Genomic DNA, 26096 nt, shown 5'->3' with positions numbered 1-26096 from the left:
TCCATCCATCTATCCATCCATTTCTACCGCTTGTCCATCTCAGGGCCGCGGGGGTAGCCAGAGCCTATCCCAGCTGCATTCAGAAGGCACATACACCCTGGACATGGGAATTTCCTAGAAATTTGGGGAACAAAACGAAAAACGATAGTTTTGTTGTCCTAATTAAGAGGAATGTTTTATAGGTGCCATGGTCCAAAAATGTTGAAAAATGTGGACTGTGAAAACTTTACAGGAAGATGTGAAAATTAGGTCTTTGGAAATTTGGGCATTCTGGGTATTCCTGGATTTTTTTTCGAACTTGTTAGTTTGATCGTCCGAGGTGAGCAGAGTGTGTGGATGGTTCGAATTGGTTGAGAAATGAGGAAATCATGGAATTTTAAAAAATAGCTCACGATTCCTGGTCGAGCCGAACATTTTGATACTTGGAACGGTTCTGGTCAGATAACAACTGTGGGCTGTGGAGCGCTACAAAGTTTTGCTGCGGAATAATAAAAATAAGTTGATCGTTTTTTGGTGTAGATGTTATTTGTGTGAATGCTTGGACATTCACACACATCTTTATTTAACACATAGACCTTAGGTTTAGGTGAGGCTGATTTACAAAAATAAGTAATAACCAAATATACTTTGGGAGAAGGTCATAAAGAACTCATGAAAAAGGAATTAATAGACAATTATGTTGTGCTAAAATAAATGAACTTGATAATGAATAACTTGATCCAAAGGAAAATAACAGCTTCACCACTATACTCTATGATATTTCTTTACGACTCTCGCCCCAGACTTCTTCTGTTTGAGACTGTTATTAAAGTGGTGGAAAGGGCATGACTATAGCGTAGTGCCACACCACAGCTGAAAAACACTGACGTAAAACAACTCACCATTCAGTTTGGGTTGAACTAATAAATACAGGACCATTTTCAGGATGTTGTCAAGAGGTCTGACCTGTGCGTTACGTCCCTGTTAGTTCCTCGCTTAGCTGTGACTAAAAATGCTGTTATTTGCTTCTTGATCAACCTCTCTTACCTGAAAGTCTCCCACATAGCTTGTGCCCAGGGTCAGATTCAGTCTGTGCAAATGAATAAAAAAATAATCCTGTAACGTGGGAACTTTTGTCCTTTAGGGGGAAAAATGAGTCCTATTGAGTGGAACTCACTTGTTCAAGGTGACAGCTGCAGCTAGCTTCGTGCCGCTGACAAACACTTGGGCGCTCACGCTTGCCTCCTGCAGGAGACGTGAAAGATTTTGCTTCAGACAATGACGTTAATTTGTGTCTTTATTGAGAGAAAAAATGTGACGCTCAATTTATGGATTAATTGATTTTTTTTACATCAAATTATGCTGAGAATTTAATTAAAAAACAATTCAGTGTAAAAAAATCAGTGTAAAACAATTCAGTGTTGAAAAATTCAGAGTAATAAATTAAGACTGAAGCAATCGAGCCTGTCTCAAAAGCAACAAATGAGGTGTTAAGTTTGAAGTCACATGACACAGGACTTATGAAGGCAGCATAAAAAGCAGTCAACTGGGCTACTTGGGGATGATACAACATAATCGACATTTCAAAACTGCACGCTGGATATTTCCAAACTATAGAAATGATTCCAGTGGTTAAATTTGCACTTTTGACTGACATGCAACGCTCTGGGAACGAACAGAATGGGGTAGAGTGGGCAGGGCTTGTTCAAAAAAGCCTGAAAGCGGGTCTCAGCGGAGGTAGACTTCTACAGCAAAGATCCGCAGTACAGTGATTTCCAATAAGTGGATTTTTTTTTACCCTCAGCGTTTATGTTTCGCCGTGTTTGTTGTATCTTTGTTGTTCTTGTTTGATTATAAAATATGTCCATCAAGGAGGTTGTCTTCAGTAGCATATTCTCAATATGCGGGGATTTGTTGTCCATAGTTAATGTTGTAAATCCCACATTGTTTATTTTTATAGGCATTGTAACTGTCATATAATTCAATTAATTCCATTTTTGAAATGGTCTGTTTAGTTTTTTTTTTTACTGAAGAAGACATTGAAATGTACATTAAAGTACGATATTAACTATAACCAATAAAACACTGAATATTCAAAAATAAGAAAGTTGCTCCTCTACTGCAGGACACCTAGCAAGAGCAACAACGATGCAAACAACACGGCAAAAAATAAGCTAAATTATTAAAAAAATATATCTACTGATTAGATATAATATCATTTTCCTTATGATCACCGTAGTGTGGAGATTACGCTGGGACAGTTATTCCTCCTTCTATGAATGCATCCAAACATGTCTTCTTCCTTACATTTACCTGAACATCAGTATCCAGCACCATGTCTATGAACGTTCTCATTCATCCAGGTCATTGTCATCTCAGGGGATTCAAACGATCGCAGCTGGACTGTTTTGTTTGCCTTAGAAGACGTTTCTCCACCCATCCGAGTAGGCTTCATCACTTCATGATCATAGACTTAGATTGGTCAAATATAGTCCAGCGGCTGGTGCCAAAACCCCAAATAATTGTACTACCAAAAAAAGGAGGTTGTGCCCGGGCAAGGATGGTTTCGCCTTATCGTAGTGAGAAGAACAACTGTTTTGAAGCAAAAGAGCAATCCTAACTGTCAATGCCAAGGACAGTTGTTGAAGGGCCACGTGAGCGCATTGACTGGAACACAAACTGAGCATTATCAGAACCCTACAACACAGAGCTGATAATGTTCCTACCAGCCCACAGGCCATAGACAAAGAGCATAGGCATTTGAGGGAATACCTCAAAACCGTGGTTGCCTCAGCTGGTTGTTTGTGAAAGTGCATCTAGTTCCAGAAATAACAAGAACAGAGTAAATGAGAAGGAAAAAGGTGACAGGCAAAATATTGTCATTCCATATGTATCAGGTCTAAGAAACTCAACACATATCCCAGTAAACTTCAAAACAGGCATCTACCTGAGACAAAGACTGTTGCATCCTTAAGACTGGACACCCCACTCCCACAAAAACAATCTGATGTATGATTTCCAGTGTTATGATGAATGCACTGATTCATATGATGGGGAAACAAAACAACCACTACCTGCACCTCAGGGAGAAACAGCACTCCTTTGACAACAAAATCTTCAGGTCTAGACTCAGCTGTTTTCCAGCACCTCAGGGAGAAACAGCACTCATTTGACAACAAAGACTTAAGGTCTAGACTCAGCTGTGTACCTGCACCTCAGAGAGAACTAACACTCCTTTGACAACAAAGTCTTCAGGTCTAGACTCAGCTGTGTACCTGCACCTCAGGGAGAACCAACACTCCTTTAACTACAAAGTTTTCAGGTCTAGACTCAGCTGTGTACCTGCACCACAGGGAGAAACAACACTCATTTGAACACAAAGTCTTCAGGTCTAGACTCAGCTATGTACCTGCACCTCAGGGAGAGACACTCCTTTGACAACAAAGTCTTCAGGTTTAGACTCAGCTGTCTACCTGCACCTCAGGGAGAAAGAACACTCCTGTACCTCAGGGAGAAACAACACTCCTTTGACAACAAAGTCTTCAAGTCCAGACTCAGCTGTCTACCTGCACCTCAGGGAGAAACAACACTCCTTTGACAACAAAGTCTTCAGGTCTAGACTCAGCTGTTTACCTGCACCGCAGGAAGAAACAACACTCCTTTGACAACCATTCTCAAAAGACTCCGCAATTTAGCCTCCAACAAATAATAGGGGTTAGAAACATTCTGGTCACCTGTGCCATTTCTTTACAACTGAATAGAATGCTTATGTGGGGGATTCCGACAATTTTGGACTGGTAGTAGTTGTTCCACAACGATGGTTCTGCCACACAATACCTCAATGCTAACGAGGGAAAATTTGACTTCAACGACTGTCATTGACTTTGAAAGTTAGGATTGCTTGTTTCCATCAAAACAGATGTTTTTCTCATCATGACCATTCTTGCCCAGGCACACCGTCCTGGTTTTGGATTATACATATTGGGGGTTTTGGCACCAGCTGCTGCACTAGATCTGATCAATCTAAGTCTATGAGCATGAACTGATGAAGCCTAATCGGATGGCCGGTGAAACATCTTCTAAGACAAACCAAACAGTCCAGTTGCGATCGATTGAATGCAAGATATCCAGCACCATCTGCTGGTCACATTGCGTATCGATCCACATTGCGTATCGATCGATTGAATGCCCTAATATATCCAGCACTATCTACTGGTCACATTGTGTATCGATCGATTGAATGCCCAAATATATCCAGCACCATCTACTGGTCACATTGTGTATCGATCGATTGAATGCCCACAGATATCCAGCATCATCTACTGGTCACATTGTGTATCAGTCAGTTTAGCTGCATATGATGTAGAAATTGTATCAAAAGTGCAGATTTTAACCATGTGAATCATTTTAGTTTGGAAACGTCCAGTGGGTCGCATTTAAATGCATATTATGTCGTATTATGCCCAAGCAGCCCGGTTAATTCTTTTTTATGCTGCTTTGTAATCGCCGTGTCACGTGACTTCAAACTTGACACCTCATTGGCTGGTACTGAGACAACATTCATTGCTTCAGGCCTAATTTCCTGGTCCCGAGTCTCGCTTTTTAAAACAGCAAATCTTACGACACTGAATTTTTCAGCACTGAATTTTTTTATGACACTGATTTTTTTTGTTACACTAAATTTTAAAACCCAGATTTAAATGTTTTAATGAAATTGTCAGCAAAACTCAGTACACAAAATTCAAATCCCAAAATTTCAGTTACATAGATTCAATGTAAAAAAAAAATCTTCAAGTCACGAGTTAACCTCCATAAAAACAGCAAGAATGAAACATTTCATTGATGCAGGCGGGATTGTGTGACGTTTGCTACTTGCCAAGTTGAGGACAAATAGCGGCGAGAGTCTACGGTTTGGTTGGATAGCATAGGCAGTCACCGTGCTTGTGGCCTGAACCGTCACGTTGTTCGGTTCCATGGTGATGACAGGATTTTTCACCGTCTTAACCAGCAGTTTCATCATCAAACTTGGGGAAAGTTTGGCAATCTGAAAGGAGAATTTGTGGAGAAATTACTGTTAACTCTTTTGAGAAATAAATCTCTTGAGCAGCGGTGCCAAACTGTTTGCCTCCAAAGGCCGAAATGAAAATGTGCCAATGGTATGCATGCCCAACAGTCATTTTTAACTGTGCAAGAGAGGAATAGGCCTTACATCGCCATACATGAATAAATACAAGGTACACAGTCAGCTTTGATCTACATTTTTAACCTCGAAACCTTCAAAAAGGTCATTTTCTACATATTTTCACCATTTACAGACGCTTCTGTAACCAGCTCCTTCCAAGATCACTGTTTTCCATAGAGCGCCAAAATGTCACAACTTTCCCTTGAATTCAAAGGCAACTAGTTAGCCTCTACGAAATGTTTTTTAATTTAAATGAAAAAAACTATGTATTTTACAATAAAGAAAACTATCTGTTCAAGTCACCAGAATTGGACCATAAAATTTATGGTGTTTTACTCCAAATTGCTGTATATTGAAAAACTGTACCACTGCTGTTCTGATGTAAAATTCTGGTGACTGAGCTGCCAATTTTTTTTACAGTAAAATGACCTTGCCAGTAACCTTAAAAAGAGTACCATTGTTAATTTTACTGCAACATTCTGGCGACAGAGCTGCCACTCTTTTACCGTACAATCCATGTTCCCTGTTTTTACAATGCATTACTGTATATGGAAAAATTGTACCACTGATGATACGGTATATTTCTGGCGAATGGAGCTGCCAGGTGTCCTTTTTATTTTTACACTGTGACTTTGTAGACATGCGATCAATGGTCACACAGCTTGAAAAAGGTCAAAATTGGGCATCCCTGCTCTCGAGGCTTGAGGTTGTGTCACCTGAGGGATGAAAAATCCAAATGCTTTGGTGTTGAGCCTGATTGGGGAGCTTTTAGGAACCTGTCGTAAGAGAGTGAAAGAGAGTAGTTCAAGATCGGCGAAAAAGTTGACAGTTGAAATGATAACCCTGCGGCCCACCATGTCATCCGTAATGTGCAAGCTCAGGGCTCCGGCCGTGTTATAGACCAAAGCTGCCGAGTTGGCGGTGAAGGCAGACACACCAATGTACACCATGCGGTTGTTCTTTGGTGGCAGAGAAAAGATGGCAGCAGAGAACAGAGGTTCCTGATGACTCTGTATGTTGTAGAATATCCCCTAAACGAGAAATGTGACATACTGATACAAACTTGTCTTTAAAACTCATTTAAACTTTCAGAGATGTCATGTTCTTACTTTTAGGCTCAAACCTATAGAAGAGTCCAAGACTGTGGGTGCAGAGACCATAGAATACTCAATCTCTGCATACTTGTCCACCTTGGCTGAGACTGCAAACAGACGAAAATAACGTATTTTGATCGATGAATCTGAGCAGGATGTGATCATGAGTGAACTGATGCCGGTGACGAATAGTTGAAGTAAAGCTTACTGTATTGACAAGCGGGCGTCACAGCAGACGTTCTAGCCAAATATTACCCTTCCCCTCTCGGAGCAGCCAAGGAACCAAAATAATGCCATGTCATGTTTATAAAATACCAGTGTAATGGAAAAGACAGTTGCCTTTTATGTTAAAGCGATCCTCATATATATCTTATTTATAATACAAAAATACTTACAAAGTTTGCAAGCAAATGGATATAATCAAAATGATATAAATGATCACAATAAAATAACTCCTCTCTGAGCTGCCACCTTACCGTGGTAGAGGAGTTTGCGTGTCCCAATGATCCTAGGAGCTATGTTGTCCAGGGGCTTTATGGCCCCCTGGTAGGGTCTCCCAAGACAAGCTGGTCCTAGGTGACGGATCAGACAATGAGCAGCTCGAAGACCTCTATGAAGAATACAAACAAAGGACCCAGATTTCCGTCGCTCGGACGCGGGTCACTGGGGCCCCCCTTTGGAGCCAGGCCGCAAGGTGGGGCTCGATGGTGAGCGCCTGGTGAGCCCGAAGAGGCAACGTGGGTCCCCCCTCGAATGGGCCCCATACCAGGGGCCATAGAGGTCGGGTGCAGTGTGAACTGGGCGGGAGCCGAAGGCAGGGCGCTTGGCGGTCCGATCCTCGGCTACATAAGCTGGCTCTTGGGACGTGGAGCCTGAGCTAGTGCGTGAGGTGGAGAAGTTCCGGCTATATATAGTCGGACTCACTTTGACGCAGAGCAAGGGCTCTGGAACCAGTTCTCTTGAGAGGGGGATGGACTATCTTCCACTCTAGCGTTGCCGGCAGTGACAGGCGACGGGCTGGGGTGGCAATTTTTGTTGCCCCCCGGCTCAAAGCCTGCACGTTGGGAGTTCAACCCAGTGGACGAGATGGTAGCTTCCCTCCGCCTTCGGGTGGGGGGACGGGTCCTGACTGTTGTTTGCGCTTACGTGCCAAGTGTCAGGTCAGTATACCCACTCTTTTTGGATTCACTCGAGGGAGTACTGGAGAGTGCTCCGCCGGGTGAGTCCCTTGTACTACTCTGGGGGACTTCAATGCTCATGTTGGAAACGAAAGTGAAACCTGGAGAGGCGTGACTGAAGAATGCCCACCCGGATCTGAACCCGAGTGATGTTTTGTTATTGGACTTCGGTGCTCGTCACAGATTGTCAATAACAAACATCATGTTCGAACATAAGGGTGTCCATATGTGAACTTAGCACCAGGACACCCTAGGTCGCAGTTCCATGATCGACTTGTAGTTGTGTCATCGGATTTGCGGTCTCACCCCGCAACTACAAACGGGACAAGCGGTAGAAATGGATGGATGGATGGATGGATGGATGGATGTTTTTGACACTCGGGTGAGGAGAGGGGCGGAGCTTTCTACCGATCACCACCTGGTGGTGAGTTGGCTGGGATGGTGGGGGAGGATGCCGGAAAGACCTGGCAGGCCCAAACGCATTGTGAGGATTTGCTGGGAACTTCTAGCAGAGTCTCCTGTCAGAGAGAGTTTCAATTCCCACCTCCAGAAAAACTTTGAACATGTCACGAGGGAGGTGCTGGACATTGAGTCCCAGTGGACTATGTTCCGCACCTCTATTGTCGAGGCGGCCGATTGGAGCTGTGGCCGCAAGGTGGTTAGTGCCTGTCGTGGCGGTAATCCAAGAGGGATGCCGTCAAGCTGAAGAAAGAGTTTTATCGGGCTCTTTTGGCTCATAGGACTCCTGAGGCAGCAGACAAGTACCGACAGGCCAAGTGGTGTGCGGCTTCAGCAGTCGCAGAGGCAAAAACTCGGACATGGGAGGGGTTCGGAGAAGCCATGGAAAACAACTTCTAGATGTCTCAGAAGCCATTCTGGACCACCAGCCGCTGCCTCAGGAAAGAGAAGCAGTGCATTGTCAACACCGTGTATGGTGAGGATGGTGTTCTGCTGACCTCGACTGCGGATATTGTGGATCGGTGGAAGGAATACTTTGAAGACCTTCTCAATCCTACCAACACGTCTTCCAATGAGGACGCATTGCCTGGGGAATCTGTGGTGTGCTCTCTTATTTCTGGGGCTGAGGTTGCTGAGGTAGTTAAAAAGCTCCTCGGAGGCAAGGTCCCGGGGGTGGACGTGATCCACCCGGAGTTCCTTAAGGCTCTGGATGCTGTGGGGCTGTCATGGTTGACAAGACTCTACAACATCGCGTGGACATCGGGGGCGCTACCTCTGTTTTGGCAGACCGGGGTGGTTGTTCCTCTCTTTAATAAGGGGTACCGGAGGGTGTGTTCCAACTATCGTGGGATCACAATCCTCAGCCTTCCCGGTAAGGTCTATTCAGGTGTACTGGGGAGGAAGCTATGCCGGATAGTCAAACTTCGCATTCAGGTGGAACAGTGTGGTTTCCGTCCTGGTCGTGGAACAATGAACCAGCTCTATACTCTCGGCAGGGTCCTGGAGGGTGCATGGGAGTTTGCCCAACCAGTCTACATGTGCTTTTTGGACGTGGAGAACGCATTCGACCTGTGGGGAGTGCTCAGAGAGTATGGGGTAACGGACTGTCTGATTGTGGCGGTGCACTCCCTGTATGATCCGGACATATCATTGGATGGCATGGCGGAGTTAGGAGAGTGGCTGTGTTCCTGGTTCAATTCTCACCTTCTACCGTCCTAGTTACGTCCGTTGTTTCCCTGAGCAAGACACTTCACCCTTGCTCCTGATGGCTCCTGGTTAGCGCCTTGCATGGCAGCTCCCGCCGTCACTGTGTGAATGTGTGTGAAAGGGTGAATGTGGAAATAGGGTCAAAGCGCTTTGAGTACCTTAAAAAAAGGTAGAAAAGCACTATACAAGTACAACCCATTTACCATCAGAGTCAGAGCTTGGTCCGCATTGCCGGCAGTAAGTTGGACCTGTTTTCAGTCGGGGTTGGACTTCGCCAAGGCTGCCCTTTGTCCCAATTCTGTTTATAATATTTAAGGACAGAATTTCTAGGCGCAGTCAGGGCGTTGAGGATGTCTGGTTTGGTGGCTGTAGGATCGGGTCTTTGCTTTTGCAGATGATGGCTTCATCTTGCCAAGTTCTTCAGCTCTCATTGGTTTGGTTCACAACCGAGTGTGAAGCGACTGGGATGGGAATCAGCACCTCCGAGTCCATGGTTCTCACCCGGAAAAGGGTGAAGTACCATCTACGGGGTTGGGGGGGAGATCTTGACCCAAGTGGTGGAGTTCAAGTACCTCGGAGTCTTGTTCAAGAGTTGGGGAAGAGTGGATTGTGAGATCGACAGGCGGATCGGTGCTGGGTCTTAGTAATCTGGACGCTGTATCCATCTGTTGTGGTGAAGAAGGAACTGAGCCAGAAGGCAAAGCTCTCAATTTACCGGTCGATCTAAGTTCCCATCCTCACCTATGGTCATGAGCTTTGGGTTACTACTAATCCTGGCAGACTTCATGAGAGACAACAAAGACTACTTTGCGACAAATGATGATCCAGAAACATATTTTTGATCCTGAATGTAAGTAGGACGAGCGACGAATTTAAGAAGCTGTGTGCTAAACAGATGCAGCTTTGGTGAAACACTAAGCATATTGCTAAGTGCTAAACAAGATATACAGAACACCAGCATAATAAAACTATCACTTTATTGGGTCCACACTGCAGCCCGCCAAAAGCTTTAACTTTGCCCGCGAAATGTTATGATTAAAATGATGAGTCTTGCCCTAAGGAGAATGCATTCATTTTGAAAGAGTGACTATGATGCTGCCATTTTGTCACCATCAAGCGTGCATTGCGAGTAATTCAGATCAAACGGTTTTCAAGACAAAAAACATGATATAGGTATGCATTACCGGTAAGCATTTTCAACCGAGGGTTCAGGTCAGACACTGCATCAGCAACCAGGTTGCAGATCTGAAATAATACATAAGACACATTTCAAGGAAAGTCTTGAAGCTGGGGTGTGAAACACATTTTTTAATGAGGGCCGTATCACAAATATGGTCACCTCAGAGGGTGGCTTGTAAACAAGAATAATTAATATACATGTATAGGGGTTAACCTCACATTGTACAATTGCCTATGCATTCCATCATTACATTTTTGACACACACTATAAAAAAATGTATTCAGTTTTTCAGTAAAAATTTGGCAGCTCAGTCGTCACAATTTTACCGTAAAATTTCTAGTAACATTCTGGCAACTGAGCTTCCAATTTTTACAGTAAAATGTATTTTTATTGCTAAAGTATACATAAAACTTGAGTTATCAGTCTTTATTTTCTCACAAATAATGCAAATGCATATGTATGCATTGTTCTCTGTGGCTTAGAGACATTATAGCAAACACATGTATAACTTAATTTCTTAATCTTTTTTTACTTCTTTTATTTTCCTACACATTTTTAGTATGGTGACTTGCAGGTCTTGCTGCCCAGAAAAGGCGAGCCTGGACAGGGAAAGAGGTGAAGGCTCTGGAGAAGCACATGAAGCCATTCATTCATTCATCCCTTCTAGTAATGTAGCAGCAAAGAGGGACTTTTTCAAATGTTGGAGGGCCCAACCGGTGAAGCTCTTCAAAAGCGGGAATGGCAAGCATTGAAGTTGTATGTGAACAAGCGTTGAAGTTGTACGTGTACCAGCATTGAAGTTGTACGTGTATCGGCATTGAAGTTGTACGTGTACAAACATTGAAGTTGTACGTGTACCAGCGTTGAAGTTGTACGTGTACGAGCGTTGAAGTTGTACGTGTACGATCGTTGAAGTATTACGTGTACCAGTGTTGAAGTTGTACGTGTACCAATGTTGAAGTTGTACGTGTACCAGCGTTGAAGTTGTACGTGTACCAGCGTTGAAGTTGTACGTGTACCAGCGTTGAAGTTGTACGTGTACCAGCGTTGAAGTTGTACGTGTACGATCGTTGAAGTTGTACGTGTACGATCGTTGAAGTATTACGTGTACCGGCGTTGAAGTTGTACGTGTACCAACGTTGAAGTTGTACGTGTACGAACATTGAAGTTGTACGTGTACAAACATTGAAGTTGTACGTGTACGAGCGTTGAAGTTGTACGTGTACCAGCGTTGAAGTTGTACGTGTACGATCGTTGAAGTATTACGTGTACCAGCGTTGAAGTTGTACGTGTACCAGCATTGAAATTGTACGTGTACCAATGTTGAAGTTGTACGTGTACCAGCGTTGAAGTTGTACGTGTACGATCGTTGAAGTATTACGTGTACCAGCATTGAAGTTGTACGTGTACCAGCGTTGAAGTTGTACGTGTACCAATGTTGAAGTTGTACGTGTACGAGCGTTGAAGTTGTACGTGTACCAGCGTTGAAGTTGCACGTGTACGAGCGTTGAAGTTGTACGTGTACGATTGTTGAAGTATTACGTGTACCAATGTTGAAGTTGTACGTGTACCAGCGTTGAAGTTGTACGTGTACCAGCGTTGAAGTTGTACGTGTACCAATGTTGAAGTTGTACGTGTACCAATGTTGAAGTTGTACGTGTACCAGCGTTGAAGTTGTACGTGTACCAGCGTTGAAGTTGTACGTGTACGAGCGTTGAAGTGGTACGTGTACGAGCGTTGAAGTGGTACGTGTACGAGTGTTGAAGAAGTACGTGTACCAGCGTTGAAGTTGTACGTGTACCAATGTTGAAGTTGTACGTGTACGAGCGTTGAAGTTGTACGTGTACCAGCGTTGAAGTTGTACGTGTACGAGCGTTGAAGTTGTACGTGTACGATCGTTGAAGTATTATGTGTACCAGCGTTGAAGTATTATGTGTACCAGCGTTGAAGTTGTACGTGTACCAGCGTTGAAGTTGTACGTGTACCAGCGTTGAAGTTGTACGTGTACCAGCGTTGAAGTTGTACGTGTACCAGCATGGAAGTTGTACGTGTCTGAGCATGGAAGTTGTACGTGTACGAGCATGGAAGTTGTACGTGTACGATCGTTGAAGTATTACGTGTACCAGCGTTGAAGTTGTACGTGTACCAGCGTTGAAGTTGTACGTGTGACAGCGTTGAAGTTGTACGTGTACCAATGTTGAAGTTGTACGTGTACCAGCGTTGAAGTTGTACGTGTACCAGCGTTGAAGTTGTACGTGTACGAACATTGAAGTTGTACGTGTACAAACATTGAAGTTGTACGTGTACGAGCGTTGAAGTTGTACGTGTACCAGCGTTGAAGTTGTACGTGTACCAATGTTGAAGTTGTACGTGTACCAATGTTGAAGTTGTACGTGTACCAGCGTTGAAGTTGTACGTGTACCAGCGTTGAAGTTGTACGTGTACGAGCGTTGAAGTGGTACGTGTACGAGCGTTGAAGTGGTACGTGTACGAGTGTTGAAGAAGTACGTGTACCAGCGTTGAAGTTGTACGTGTACCAATGTTGAAGTTGTACGTGTACGAGCGTTGAAGTTGTACGTGTACCAGCGTTGAAGTTGTACGTGTACGAGCGTTGAAGTTGTACGTGTACGATCGTTGAAGTATTATGTGTACCAGCGTTGAAGTATTATGTGTACCAGCGTTGAAGTTGTACGTGTACCAGCATTGAAGTTGTACGTGTACCAGCGTTGAAGTTGTACGTGTACCAGCGTTGAAGTTGTACGTGTACCAGCATGGAAGTTGTACGTGTCTGAGCATGGAAGTTGTACGTGTACGATCGTTGAAGTATTACGTGTACCAGCGTTGAAGTTGTACGTGTACCAGCGTTGAAGTTGTACGTGTACCAGCGTTGAAGTTGTACGTGTACCAATGTTGAAGTTGTACGTGTACCAGCGTTGAAGTTGTACGTGTACCAGCGTTGAAGTTGTACGTGTACGATCGTTGAAGTATTATGTGTACCAGCGTTGAAGTTGTACGTGTACCAGCGTTGAAGTTGTACGTGTACCAGTGTTGAAGTTGTTCGTGTACGAGCATGGAAGTTGTACGTGTACGATCGTTGAAGTATTACGTGTACCAGCGTTGAAGTTGTACGTGTACCAGCGTTGAAGTTGTACGTGTACCAGCGTTGAAGTTGTACGTGTACCAATGTTGAAGTTGTACGTGTACCAGCGTTGAAGTTGTACGTGTACCAGCGTTGAAGTTGTACGTGTACGATCGTTGAAGTATTATGTGTACCAGCGTTGAAGTTGTACGTGTACCAGCGTTGAAGTTGTACGTGTACCAGTGTTGAAGTTGTTCGTGTACGAGCGTTGAAGTATTACGTGTACCAGCGTTGAAGTTGTACGTGTACCAGCGTTGAAGTTGTACGTGTACCAGCGTTGAAGTTGTACGTGTACCAATGTTGAAGTTGTACGTGTACCAATGTTGAAGTTGTACGTGTACCAGCGTTGAAGTTGTACGTGTACCAGAGTTGAAGTTGTACGTGTACCAGCGTTGAAGTTGTACGTGTACGATCGTTGAAGTATTACGTGTACCAGCGTTGAAGTTGTACGTGTACCAGCGTTGAAGTTGTACGTGTACCAGCGTTGAAGTTGTACGTGTATGATCGTTGAAGTATTACGTGTACCAGCGTTGAAGTATTACGTGTACCAGCGTTGAAGTTGTACGTGTACCAGCGTTGAAGTTGTACGTGTACCAGCGTTGAAGTTGTACGTGTACCAATGTTGAAGTTGTACGTGTACCAATGTTGAAGTTGTACGTGTACCAGCATTGAAGTTGTACGTGTACCAGCGTTGAAGTTGTACGTGTACGAGCGTTGAAGTTGTACGTGTACGAGCGTTGAAGTGGTACGTGTACGAGCGTTGAAGTTGTACGTGTACCAGCGTTGAAGTTGTACATGTACCAATGTTGAAGTTGTACGTGTACCAATGTTGAAGTTGTACGTGTACCAGCGTTGAAGTTGTACGTGTGCCAGCGTTGAAGTTGTACGTGTACGAGCGTTGAAGACCAGCGTTGAAGTTGTACGTGTACCAGCGTTGAAGTTGTACGTGTACCAGCATTGAAGTTGTACGTGTATGATGGTTGAAGTATTACGTGTACCAGCGTTGAAGTTGTACGTGTACCAATGTTGAAGTTGTACGTGTACCAGCGTTGAAGTTGTACGTGTACCAGGGTTGAAGTTGTACGTGTACGAGCGTTGAAGTGGTACGTGTACCAGCGTTGAAGTTGTACGTGTACCAATGTTGAAGTTGTACGTGTACCAATGTTGAAGTTGTACGTGTACCAGCGTTGAAGTTGTACGTGTACGAGCGTTGAAGTTGTACGTGTACGACCGTTGAAGTGGTACGTGTACGAGCGTTGAAGTTGTACGTGTACCAGCGTTGAAGTTGTACGTGTACCAATGTTGAAGTTGTACGTGTACCAATGTTGAAGTTGTACGTGTACCAGCGTTGAAGTTGTACGTGTGCCAGCGTTGAAGTTGTACGTGTACGAGCGTTGAAGTGGTACGTGTACGAGCGTTGAAGTTGTACGTCTACCAGCGTTGAAGTTGTACGTGTACCAATGTTGAAGTTGTACGTGTACGAGCGTTGAAGTTGTACGTGTACCAGCGTTGAAGTTGTACGTGTACCAGCATTGAAGTTGTACGTGTACCAATGTTGAAGTTGTACGTGTACGAGCGTTGAAGTGGTACGTGTACGAGCGTTGAAGTTGTACGTCTACCAGCGTTGAAGTTGTACGTGTACCAATGTTGAAGTTGTACGTGTACCAGCGTTGAAGTTGTATGTGTACGATCGTTGAAGTATTACGTGTACCAGCGTTGAAGTTGTATGTGTACGATCGTTGAAGTATTACGTGTACCAGCGTTTAAGTTGTACGTGTACCGGCGTTGAAGTTGTACGTGTACCATCGTTGAAGTTGTCCGTGTACCAGCGTTGAAGTTGTACGTGTACCAGCATGGAAGTTGTACGTGTCTGAGCATGGAATTTGTAGGTGTACAAGCATTGAAGTTGTACGTGTACGAGCGCATTACGGCCTACAAAAGATGGTTGCAGCTAAAATAGTAGATTACGAGATCATCAGCAAGACTGCTTAAGTACAACAGTTTTTTTTATGTTCTTTATGTCAACAATGTTGTTCAAAATAAAACATAAAAATTAAAATTTAAATGACTTTTCTTAAAAAATTAAAACAATTTGTTATCCTGGCATTAACAGGACTGTCATTCTGTATGCTAGACATCCTTATTTAAAGGCCTACTGAAATGAGATGTTCTTATTTAAACAGGGATAGCAGGTCCATTCTATGTGTAATACTTGATTATTTCGCGATATTGCCATATTTTTCCTGAAAGGATTTAGTAGAGAACATCCACGATAAAGTTGGCAACTTTTGGTCGCTAATAGAAAAGCCTTGCCTGTACCGGAAGTAGCAGACGATGTGCGCGTGACGTCACAGGTTGTGGAGCTCCTCACATCCTCACATTGTTTACAATCATGGCCACCAGCAGCGAGAGAGATTCGGACCAAGAAAGTGACGATTTTCCCATTATTTGAGCGAGGATGAAAAATTTGTGGATGAGGAAATTGAGAGTGAAGGACTAGGGGGAAAAAAGACTAGACGGCAGTGGGAGCGATTCAGATGTTATTAGACAAATTTACGAGGATAATTCTGGAAAATCCCTTATCTGCTTATTGTGTTACTGGTGTTTTAGTAAGATTATATGGTTGTAGCTGTACAACCTGAAGGTCGGCCCCGCACCGTTCTTCAGCACCAGTCGACGGGTGGTGGCGATGCCCATCTCTGCCCTTCGCAAGGGACCCTCTTCGAAACACGATCTTTCGAAATGATCGCTGCATAATACGCTGTACTTTGTGTGTGTGGTCCAGACCGATAGCAATAGTGTGCGGCAAGAAAGTGGCGTAAAGCTGGAACTTTTGTCAACTGAATTTGTCACAGCAGGGTTAAAAAAGTTGGAGGGGTGTGGCCACGGGTGTGGTGACCGCCAGTGGCTCCGAAAGAAGCCCCGTTTCTCGACGAGGCAAAGGCGGCCGGTGGTGCCGGGCTGAGATTTTTTTTCCCCCATCTCCTCAGTGGAAGCATCCGACGGTTGGGGGCGGCCTGTGGGAGGAAGCAAGAGAGTCCGCATCATCCTCTTTGACAGGCGCAGGAGGAACGACGCAAGCTCTCCGCTCATCTCTACAGTAAGAGCCGACTTATTACCACCATTTTCTCACCAAAACTGCCGGTTGACATGTGGTAGGGAACCGTGTTCGCTTGACCGCTCTGTTCCATAGCAAAACTTCACTGTCATCTTTCGGGAATGTAAAAAAGGAAACACCGACTGTGTTTGTGTTGCTAAAAGCGGCCGCAATACACCGCTTCCCACCTACAGCTTTCTTCTTTGACGTCTCCATTGTTCATTGAACAAACTGCAAAAGATTCAGCAACACAAATGTCCATAATACTGTGGAATTATGCGATAAAAACAGACTTATAGCTGGGAACGGTGCTCGAACAAAATGTCCTCTACAATGCGTGACGTCACGCGCATGCGTCATCATACCGCAACATTTTAGCAGGATACTTCCGCGCAAAATTTAAAAATGCAATTTAGTAAACTAAAAAGGCCGTATTGGCATGTGTTGCGATGTTAACATTTCATAATTGATATATAAACTATCAGACTGCGTGGTCGGTAGTAGTGGGTTTCAGTAGGCCTTTAAAACTAATATATTTTTTCCCTTGTCTCCACAAGTGATGATCAGAAACTTGGTCCCCATTCCAAATGATAACCTGTGTGTGTGTGTGTGTATGTTTAGAAAAAGAAATTGTGTGCGTCTGTGTATTCAGATTCGTGTGAAGCAGGAACCATAATTGGCTTTCTTTTTACACGCCACACTTCTGCTGTGCAAAATTGTGTGTGTGTGTGTGTGTGCGTGTCTCTGTGTGTGTGTGTGTGTGTGTATGTTTAGAAAAAGAAATTGTGTATTCAGATTCGTGTGAAGCAGGAACCATAATTGGCTTTCTTTTTACACGCCACACTTCTGCTGTGCAAAATTGTGTGTGTGTGTGTGTGTGTGTGCGTGTCTCTGCGTGCGTGTGTGTGTGTGTGTGTGTGTGTGTGTGTGTGTGCGTGTGTGTGTGTGTGTGTGTGTGTGTGTGTGTGTGTGTGTGTGTGTGTGTGGCGATCTATCCATCCATTTCTACCGCTTATTCCCTTTCGGGGGCGCTGGCGCCTATCTCAGCTACAATCGGGCGGAAGGCGGCGTACACCCCGGACAAGTCGCCATATCATCACAGGGCCAACACAGATAGACAGACAACATTCACACACTAGGGGACCATTTAGTGTTGCCAATCAACCTATCCCCAGGTGCATGTCTTTGGAAGTGGGAGGAAGCCGGAGTACCTGGAGGGAACCCACACATTCACGGGGAGAACATGCAAACTCCACACAGAAAGATCCAGAGCCTGGAATTGAACGCAGGACTGCAGGACCTTCGTATTGTGAGGCAGACGCACTAACCCCTCTGCCACCGAGAAGTCCTGTGTGGCGATCTGAACATGTAAAAGTTGTGTGTCTGCAACTTCACCTTTCCTTTCCTGATACTCCCACTAGTGGGCACCTGGCACCCACTCATGTTATTCCATGTTGATTTAATTTCCCTATACTCCCACTAGTGGGCGCCTTGCACCCATCCATCCATCCATTTTCTACCGTTTATTCCCGTTGAGGTCGCGGGGGCCGCTTATTCCCTTTGAGGTCGCGGGGGGCGCTGGGGCCTATCTCAGCTACAATCGGGCGGAAGGCGGCATACACCCTGGACAAGCCGCCACCTCATCGCTGTCGTGTTTTTCCGTGTTGATTTCATTTCTCTATACTCCCACTAGTGTGGACCTGCAGTCACCCACTCATGTTGTTCCGTGCTGAAGCCACCACATCAGACTCTCTGACACACAAGCTGAGAAAAGCTAACTTGTTCACAGATAACATTACTGATAACTTCTTTGAAAATGACAAAACTACTGCGTCGCTGCTAAAACCTAAACTTGTACTTACAGCAAGTGACTGAAAGGTGCTTTCAACACAGAATAAGAGGAGCGGGTGCAAGGCGCCCACTACAGGTGACAATAGGGAAAGGCAAGGTCAAATTGCAGACAGACAACAAAATCACTGCACAGACACACAAATCATCCATGGCGGAAGTGTGGGGTGTAAAAAGACAGCCAATCAGGGCTCCTGCTTCACACAAATCTCAACACACAGACACACACACACACGTTTGTACACAGACACACACGTTTGTACACAGACACACACACGTTTGTACACACAGACACACACATGTTTGTACACAGACACAGGTTTGTACACACAGACATACACACGTTTGTACACACAGACACACACACACGTTTGTACACACAGACACACACATTTGTACACACAGACACACACACTCTTGTACACACAGACACACACATGTTTGTACACACAGACACACACTTTTTGTACACAGACACAAACACGTTTGTACACACAGACACACGTTTGTACACACAGACACACACGTTTGTACACAGACACAGGTTTGTACACACAGACATACACACGTTTGTACACACAGACACACACACACGTTTGTACACACAGACACACACACTCTTGTACACACAGACACACGCATGTTTGTACACACAGACACACACACACACATGTTTGTACAAACAAGACACACACATGTTTGTACACACATACACACACACATGTTTGTACACACAAGACACACACACATGTTTGTACACACAGACACACACATGTTTGTACACACAGACACACGCATGTTTGTACACACAGACACACAGACACATGTTTGTATTCACAGGCACACACATGTTTGTACACACCGACACACGCGCACGTTTGTACACACAGACACACGCATGTTTGTACACACAGACACACACACATGTTTGTACACACAGACACACACATGTTTGTACACACAGACACATAAATGTTTGTACACACAGACATACACGTTTGTACACACATGTTTGTACACACAGACACACACATGTTTGTACACACAGACACATAAATGTTTGTACACACAGACATACACGTTTGTACACACATGTTTGTACACACAGACACACACACATGTTTGTACACAGACACACACGCATGTTTGTGTGTGTGTAAAAGTGATAGCAAAAAAGCAATTTGCGAAATAAATAATACAGAAATGATAATGAGCATTATTACACTACAAATAGATCAATACAAATACCAATACAACATCGCTTTTGATATTGAATAATACTTGACCTCTATTATCAACAATATAATTGTTTCAAATGCAACAATACATATACATAATGATAACTAAAGATACAAAAGAAAGCAGAAAAATGGAGGGTCAGAAAGAGAAGCCAAGTATTTTAACCTTGTAGATTGTTATAGTGGAGTAGGTTAAGCTTTGTCAGTGTGCCATGTGTTACCCAGTTTACCCAAGGGCAACAACGTTAATGTATGTTTGATGAAACGTGATTATGTGCATGAGTGTATGTATGTATATGTACTTGTATATGTATGTTTGTACAGTGAATGAATATGTACAGTATGTGTATGTTTGAACAGTGAATGTATATGTACAGTATGTGTATATGTATGTCTGATCAGTCAATGCATATGTACAATATGCATATATGTATGTTTTACAGTGAATGTATATGTACAATATCTGCATATGTGTGTTTTTACAGTGAATGTATATGTACAGTATGCGTATATGTATGTTTGAACAGCAAATATATGTGTAGAGTATGTGTATGTTTGAACAGTTAATATATATGTACAGTATATGTATGTTTGTACAGTGAATGTATATGTACAGTATATGTTTATGTACAGTATATGTATGTTTGAACAGTGAATGTATATGTACAGTATGTGTATATGTATGTCTGATCAGTCAATGCATATGTACAATATGCATATATGTATGTTTTACAGTGAATGTATATGTACAATATCTGCATATGTGTGTTTTTACAGTGAATGTATATGTACAATATCTGCATATGTGTGTTTTTACAGTGAATGTATATGTACAGTATGCGTATATGTATGTTTGAACAGCAAATATATGTGTACAGTATGTGTATGTTTGAACAGTTAATATATATGTACAGTATATGTATGTTTGTACAGTGAATGTATATGTACAGTATATGTTTATGTACAGTATATGTATGTTTGAACAGTGAATGTATATGTACAGTATGTGTAAATGTATATGTACAGTATGTGTATGTTTGTACAGTGAATGTATATGTACAATATATGTTTATGTACAGTATGTTTGAACAGTGAATGTATATGTACAGTATATGTATGTTTGTACAGTGAATGTATATGTACAGTATATGTTTATGTACAGTATATGTATGTTTGAACAGTGAATGTATATGTACAGTATGTGTAAATGTATATGTACAGTATGTGTATGTTTGAACAGTGAATGTATATGTACAGTATATGTATGTTTGTACAGTGAATGTATATGTACAGTATATGTTTATGTACAGTATATGTATGTTTGAACAGTGAATGTATATGTACAGTATGTGTAAATGTATATGTACAGTATGTGTATGTTTGTACAGTGAATGTATATGTACAATATATGTTTATGTACAGTATGTTTGAACAGTGAATGTATATGTACAGTATATGTATGTTTGTACAGTGAATGTATATGTACAGTATATGTTTATGTACAGTATATGTATGTTTGAACAGTGAATGTATATGTACAGTATGTGTATGTTTGAACAGTGAATGTATATGTACAGTATATGTATGTTTGTACAGTCAATGTATATGTACAGTATATGTTTATGTACAGTATATGTATGTTTGAACAGTGAATGTATATGTACAGTATGTGTATGTTTGTACAGTGAATGTATATGTACAATATATGTTTATGTACAGTATGTTTGAACAGTGAATGTATATGTACAGTATATGTATGTTTGTACAGTGAATGTATATGTACAGTATGTGTAAATGTATATGTACAGTATGTGTATGTTTGAACAGTGAATGTATATGTACAGTATATGTATGTTTGTACAGTGAATGTATATGTACAGTATATGTTTATGTACAGTATATGTATGTTTGAACAGTGAATGTATATGTACAGTATGTGTATGTTTGAACAGTGAATGTATATGTACAGTATGTGTATATGTATGTCTGATCAGTCAATGCATATGTACAATATGCATATATGTATGTTTTACAGTGAATGTATATGTACAATATCTGCATATGTGTGTTTTTACAGTGAATGTATATGTACAATATCTGCATATGTGTGTTTTTACAGTGAATGTATATGTACAGTATGCGTATATGTATGTTTGAACAGCAAATATATGTGTACAGTATGTGTATGTTTGAACAGTTAATATATATGTACAGTATATGTATGTTTGTACAGTGAATGTATATGTACAGTATATGTTTATGTACAGTATATGTATGTTTGAACAGTGAATGTATATGTACAGTATGTGTAAATGTATATGTACAGTATGTGTATGTTTGTACAGTGAATGTATATGTACAATATATGTTTATGTACAGTATGTTTGAACAGTGAATGTATATGTACAGTATATGTATGTTTGTACAGTGAATGTATATGTACAGTATATGTTTATGTACAGTATATGTATGTTTGAACAGTGAATGTATATGTACAGTATGTGTAAATGTATATGTACAGTATGTGTATGTTTGAACAGTGAATGTATATGTACAGTATATGTATGTTTGTACAGTGAATGTATATGTACAGTATATGTTTATGTACAGTATATGTATGTTTGAACAGTGAATGTATATGTACAGTATGTGTAAATGTATATGTACAGTATGTGTATGTTTGTACAGTGAATGTATATGTACAATATATGTTTATGTACAGTATGTTTGAACAGTGAATGTATATGTACAGTATATGTATGTTTGTACAGTGAATGTATATGTACAGTATATGTTTATGTACAGTATATGTATGTTTGAACAGTGAATGTATATGTACAGTATGTGTATGTTTGAACAGTGAATGTATATGTACAGTATATGTATGTTTGTACAGTCAATGTATATGTACAGTATATGTTTATGTACAGTATATGTATGTTTGAACAGTGAATGTATATGTACAGTATGTGTATGTTTGTACAGTGAATGTATATGTACAATATATGTTTATGTACAGTATGTTTGAACAGTGAATGTATATGTACAGTATATGTATGTTTGTACAGTGAATGTATATGTACAGTATGTGTAAATGTATATGTACAGTATGTGTATGTTTGAACAGTGAATGTATATGTACAGTATATGTATGTTTGTACAGTGAATGTATATGTACAGTATATGTTTATGTACAGTATATGTATGTTTGAACAGTGAATGTATATGTACAGTATGTGTATGTTTGAACAGTGAATGTATATGTACAGTATATGTATGTTTGTACAGTGAATGTATATGTACAGTATGTGTAAATGTATATGTACAGTATGTGTATGTTTGAACAGTGAATGTATATGTACAGTATATGTATGTTTGTACAGTGAATGTATATGTACAGTATGTGTAAATGTATATGTACAGTATGTGTATGTTTGAACAGTGAATGTTTTTGTACAGTATGTGTATGTTTGAACAGTGAATGTATATGTACAGTATATGTATGTTTGTACAGTCAATGTATATGTACAGTATATGTTTATGTACAGTATATGTATGTTTGAACAGTGAATGTATATGTACAGTATATGTATGTTTGTACAGTCAATGTATATGTACAGTATATGTTTATGTACAGTATATGTATGTTTGAACAGTGAATGTATATGTACAGTATATGTATGTTTGTACAGTGAATGTATATGTACAGTATATGTTTATGTACAGTATGTGTATGTTTGAACAGTGAATGTGCGTGTGGATGTAGAAACTTTTGAGTACGTAGGTATGTAGTGTATTGGTGGGCCAAATGAAATGAGTTTGACAGCTGTGTTTTGGAGAAGGTAGACAATTGTATGTCCTCACCTGTTTTTGCAGCCAACTACGCAAATACTTGCTGATGATGCTTCTGAAAAGATTGTAGAGCCAGCTGAGATAAAAGAGACATAATATGAAAAGCTTTCACTTGACCCGAGCAGTCATGCAGATTGGCAATCATCTCACCTGGCTCTGCCCTGGAATTTAATGTCCACACTGCCAACGGTAGCGGCGCAGTTGACACTAGCAACTTGAGGTCGCCCCGTCTGGAGGCTCGTGACGGCGACGCTTGTATGAACAGCCAGTTTGTTCATGTTCAGATCAAAGCTACCGCTGTCCCATCTTTCAAAAGAAACAAGCCAGTCAATTGTCCTTGGATCTGTTCTCCGTCTTACTCACAATATGCTGCGGTAGTTGTATCTCCAGTTTCCCTTCATGCCGATGAAAGCGTTCCCAAAAGACAATCGGACGCCAGTCGCCGGCATCAGAACCACAGCGAGCTGGGGTAGTTCTACAGACTGGAGATGCATCCTGGAAGAAAGAAGAGCGTTAGACATCACATGACCTCCTGAGAACCTGTGTCTCGTTTACACTTGAACAGAGGGATTTTTTCAATAAAAAATTTCATTAGCAGGTATAAAAAAAGTTTTCTACGAGTATAAAAACAAATTGCGACAAAAAAAACAAGGTTTTTCGATTAAGAAAAATAAATGGTAAATGGATTATACTCATATAGCGCTTTTCGACCTTCAAAGTACTTTGACACTATTTCCACATCCACCCATTCACACACTGATGGAGGTAACCCTAAAAAGTCCTGGCTCTCAGAAGGGATTCAGTCTGGATCCGAACGTTACTTTGACAAGTAGTACTCGACGTGGCCAAAGATGGACGCTCTGTGTGATCCGGAGATATCCGGCACTGTGGCGCTCTTCAGTTTGCGCTGGATGAACGCCAGTCCAAGTTGCCTGCCTTCAAGACAAAGATTATTGGATGATGAAACGTTGATGTTGGGCGATGACAACGGTTACCGTATTCGATGCCGCTCTCGGTCAGTCGGATCTTGACTCCGGGATTCGTGCTTGAGGTCATGTGACACAAGGCAACCAGCAGCAGCCAACAGCAGCGTGACATGGGGCCGCTTTAGTAAATGCAAAACCGGATCAGACCACAATTGAAACATAGTTATAGTCATACTCAAAAAGTATGCAGGTAAATTTGTGTCTTAATTAGCCAAGCTTTTTTTAAAAAACATTTTTACACTGTGTTCATGTAACTGACTTTGTTTTTGTTACATTTGGTCAACTGATGTTTTTTTATTATGTTGAGAATTGAAAAAAAGGAGGTGAGCAAAATGTGTGTTTAAAAAATCAGTTTGTAAAAATTCAGTATATACAAATTCAATGCAGAAATATTCCGATGAAATAAGATGAACATAATTTTTGTCTTTATTACCAAAGCTACCATGAATTGATGAAGGTGGACCCCGACTTAAACAAGTTGAAAAACTTATTGGGGTGTTACCATTTGTAGGGAATATGTACTGTTCTGTGCAATCTACTAATAAAACTTTCAATCAATCAATCAAATCTCAAATATTTTAATAATTATTGATGAACTTAGTCACAATTACCGACTGACTTAGTCACCGACTCTTTAGTTCACAATCCTTTCGCACATGTTTCAAAGAGAAATGCAAAAATGTAATGTACCACATTGTAACTGCACACAAGTTCAAAACAAACCTAAACCTTAACCAGAACCAGAACCTCATAATAACAATACTAGATTGTATTTGTTTTGCACTTTACATTCGTACAAAAAATGTCAGAGTGCAAGAGGAAAAACATCATGAAGGGATTAGAACCTTTAACACAAAACTGACACAAAATGTTGTCTTTGTATATAATATCTGTTTTAGCATTTGTTTTTCTTTCATGAAATAAAAAACATCAAATGGCTCCCTCTTACACTTTTCAGTATGCGGGTCTTGTTGGGAAAAGCCTGCGCACACCAGCCAAATAGCAATGAAGGATAGCATCAAACATTGCTAGCGGTAACCATTTTTTGCTGAGTAAACAATGAATAAAGATAATATTTACATCCAACTTGATCTAAACAAATGACATACCAGTGGTTTTCTCTCATTAGAAGTCCAATAGATGTGTCCATTGCAATGGCATCGAATGACTTTGGTCTGTATATTTCCTTTCTTGAAGTCTGATGCATGTCACATGGCATCCGGAAGCAAACACATCAAACATTCATTTGTGCGTTCGCGCCATGAAGAAACAAACATCATAATCACTGGTGTCAGAGTTTGGATTGGTATTATAGTCTTCAAAGATGTATCAGTGGTGTCTTTAGCTATGAGAGTGATATTTCTATTTTCCAACAGTTACCATTAGAGGTTTAATACAACATATTTTTCACTATTACAACAGTTTTAAAGTTGTTGCATTGGCCCCTTGACCGGTACAGTGTTGATTTTAAAGTTCTCTCAGTTTTTAAATGTCCATATTTTTCACTATTACAGCAGCTTTAAAGTTGTTGCATTGGCCCCTTGACCGCAACAGGGTTGATTTTAACGCACTATAATTCGTTTTTAAATGTCCATATTATTCAGTATTACACCAGCTTTAAAGTTGTTGCATTGGCCCCCTGTCCACGACAGGGTCAA

The 26096-nt window shown here is 41.5% G+C and overlaps 1 protein-coding gene across 1 annotated transcript in view; it reads right to left on the bottom strand.

Moving 5' to 3' along the window:
* The window catches only part of LOC133558790 (lipopolysaccharide-binding protein-like), a 32386-nt gene extending 7836 nt beyond the window's left edge, over positions 1-24550 (bottom strand). The window contains exons 1-13 of the mRNA XM_061909960.1: positions 24448-24550; positions 24274-24388; positions 23816-23947; positions 23603-23758; positions 23465-23528; positions 10283-10343; positions 6271-6362; positions 6016-6192; positions 5878-5937; positions 4856-5023; positions 1157-1224; positions 1027-1069; positions 882-945 (exon numbers count right to left, since the gene is read on the bottom strand). Coding sequence (XP_061765944.1) covers positions 882-945; positions 1027-1069; positions 1157-1224; positions 4856-5023; positions 5878-5937; positions 6016-6192; positions 6271-6362; positions 10283-10343; positions 23465-23528; positions 23603-23758; positions 23816-23947; positions 24274-24388; positions 24448-24550 — 1303 coding nt within the window. The remainder of the gene's footprint in view (positions 1-881; positions 946-1026; positions 1070-1156; positions 1225-4855; positions 5024-5877; positions 5938-6015; positions 6193-6270; positions 6363-10282; positions 10344-23464; positions 23529-23602; positions 23759-23815; positions 23948-24273; positions 24389-24447) is intronic.
* Between the last annotated feature and the right edge of the window lie 1546 nt (positions 24551-26096).

This window comes from Nerophis ophidion, linkage group LG01 (assembly GCF_033978795.1).
Source record: "Nerophis ophidion isolate RoL-2023_Sa linkage group LG01, RoL_Noph_v1.0, whole genome shotgun sequence".
NCBI classification, from domain to species: domain Eukaryota; kingdom Metazoa; phylum Chordata; class Actinopteri; order Syngnathiformes; family Syngnathidae; genus Nerophis; species Nerophis ophidion.
The sequence above is the reverse complement of the archived record's forward strand: the minus strand, read 5'-3'. Positions and strand labels throughout refer to the sequence as shown.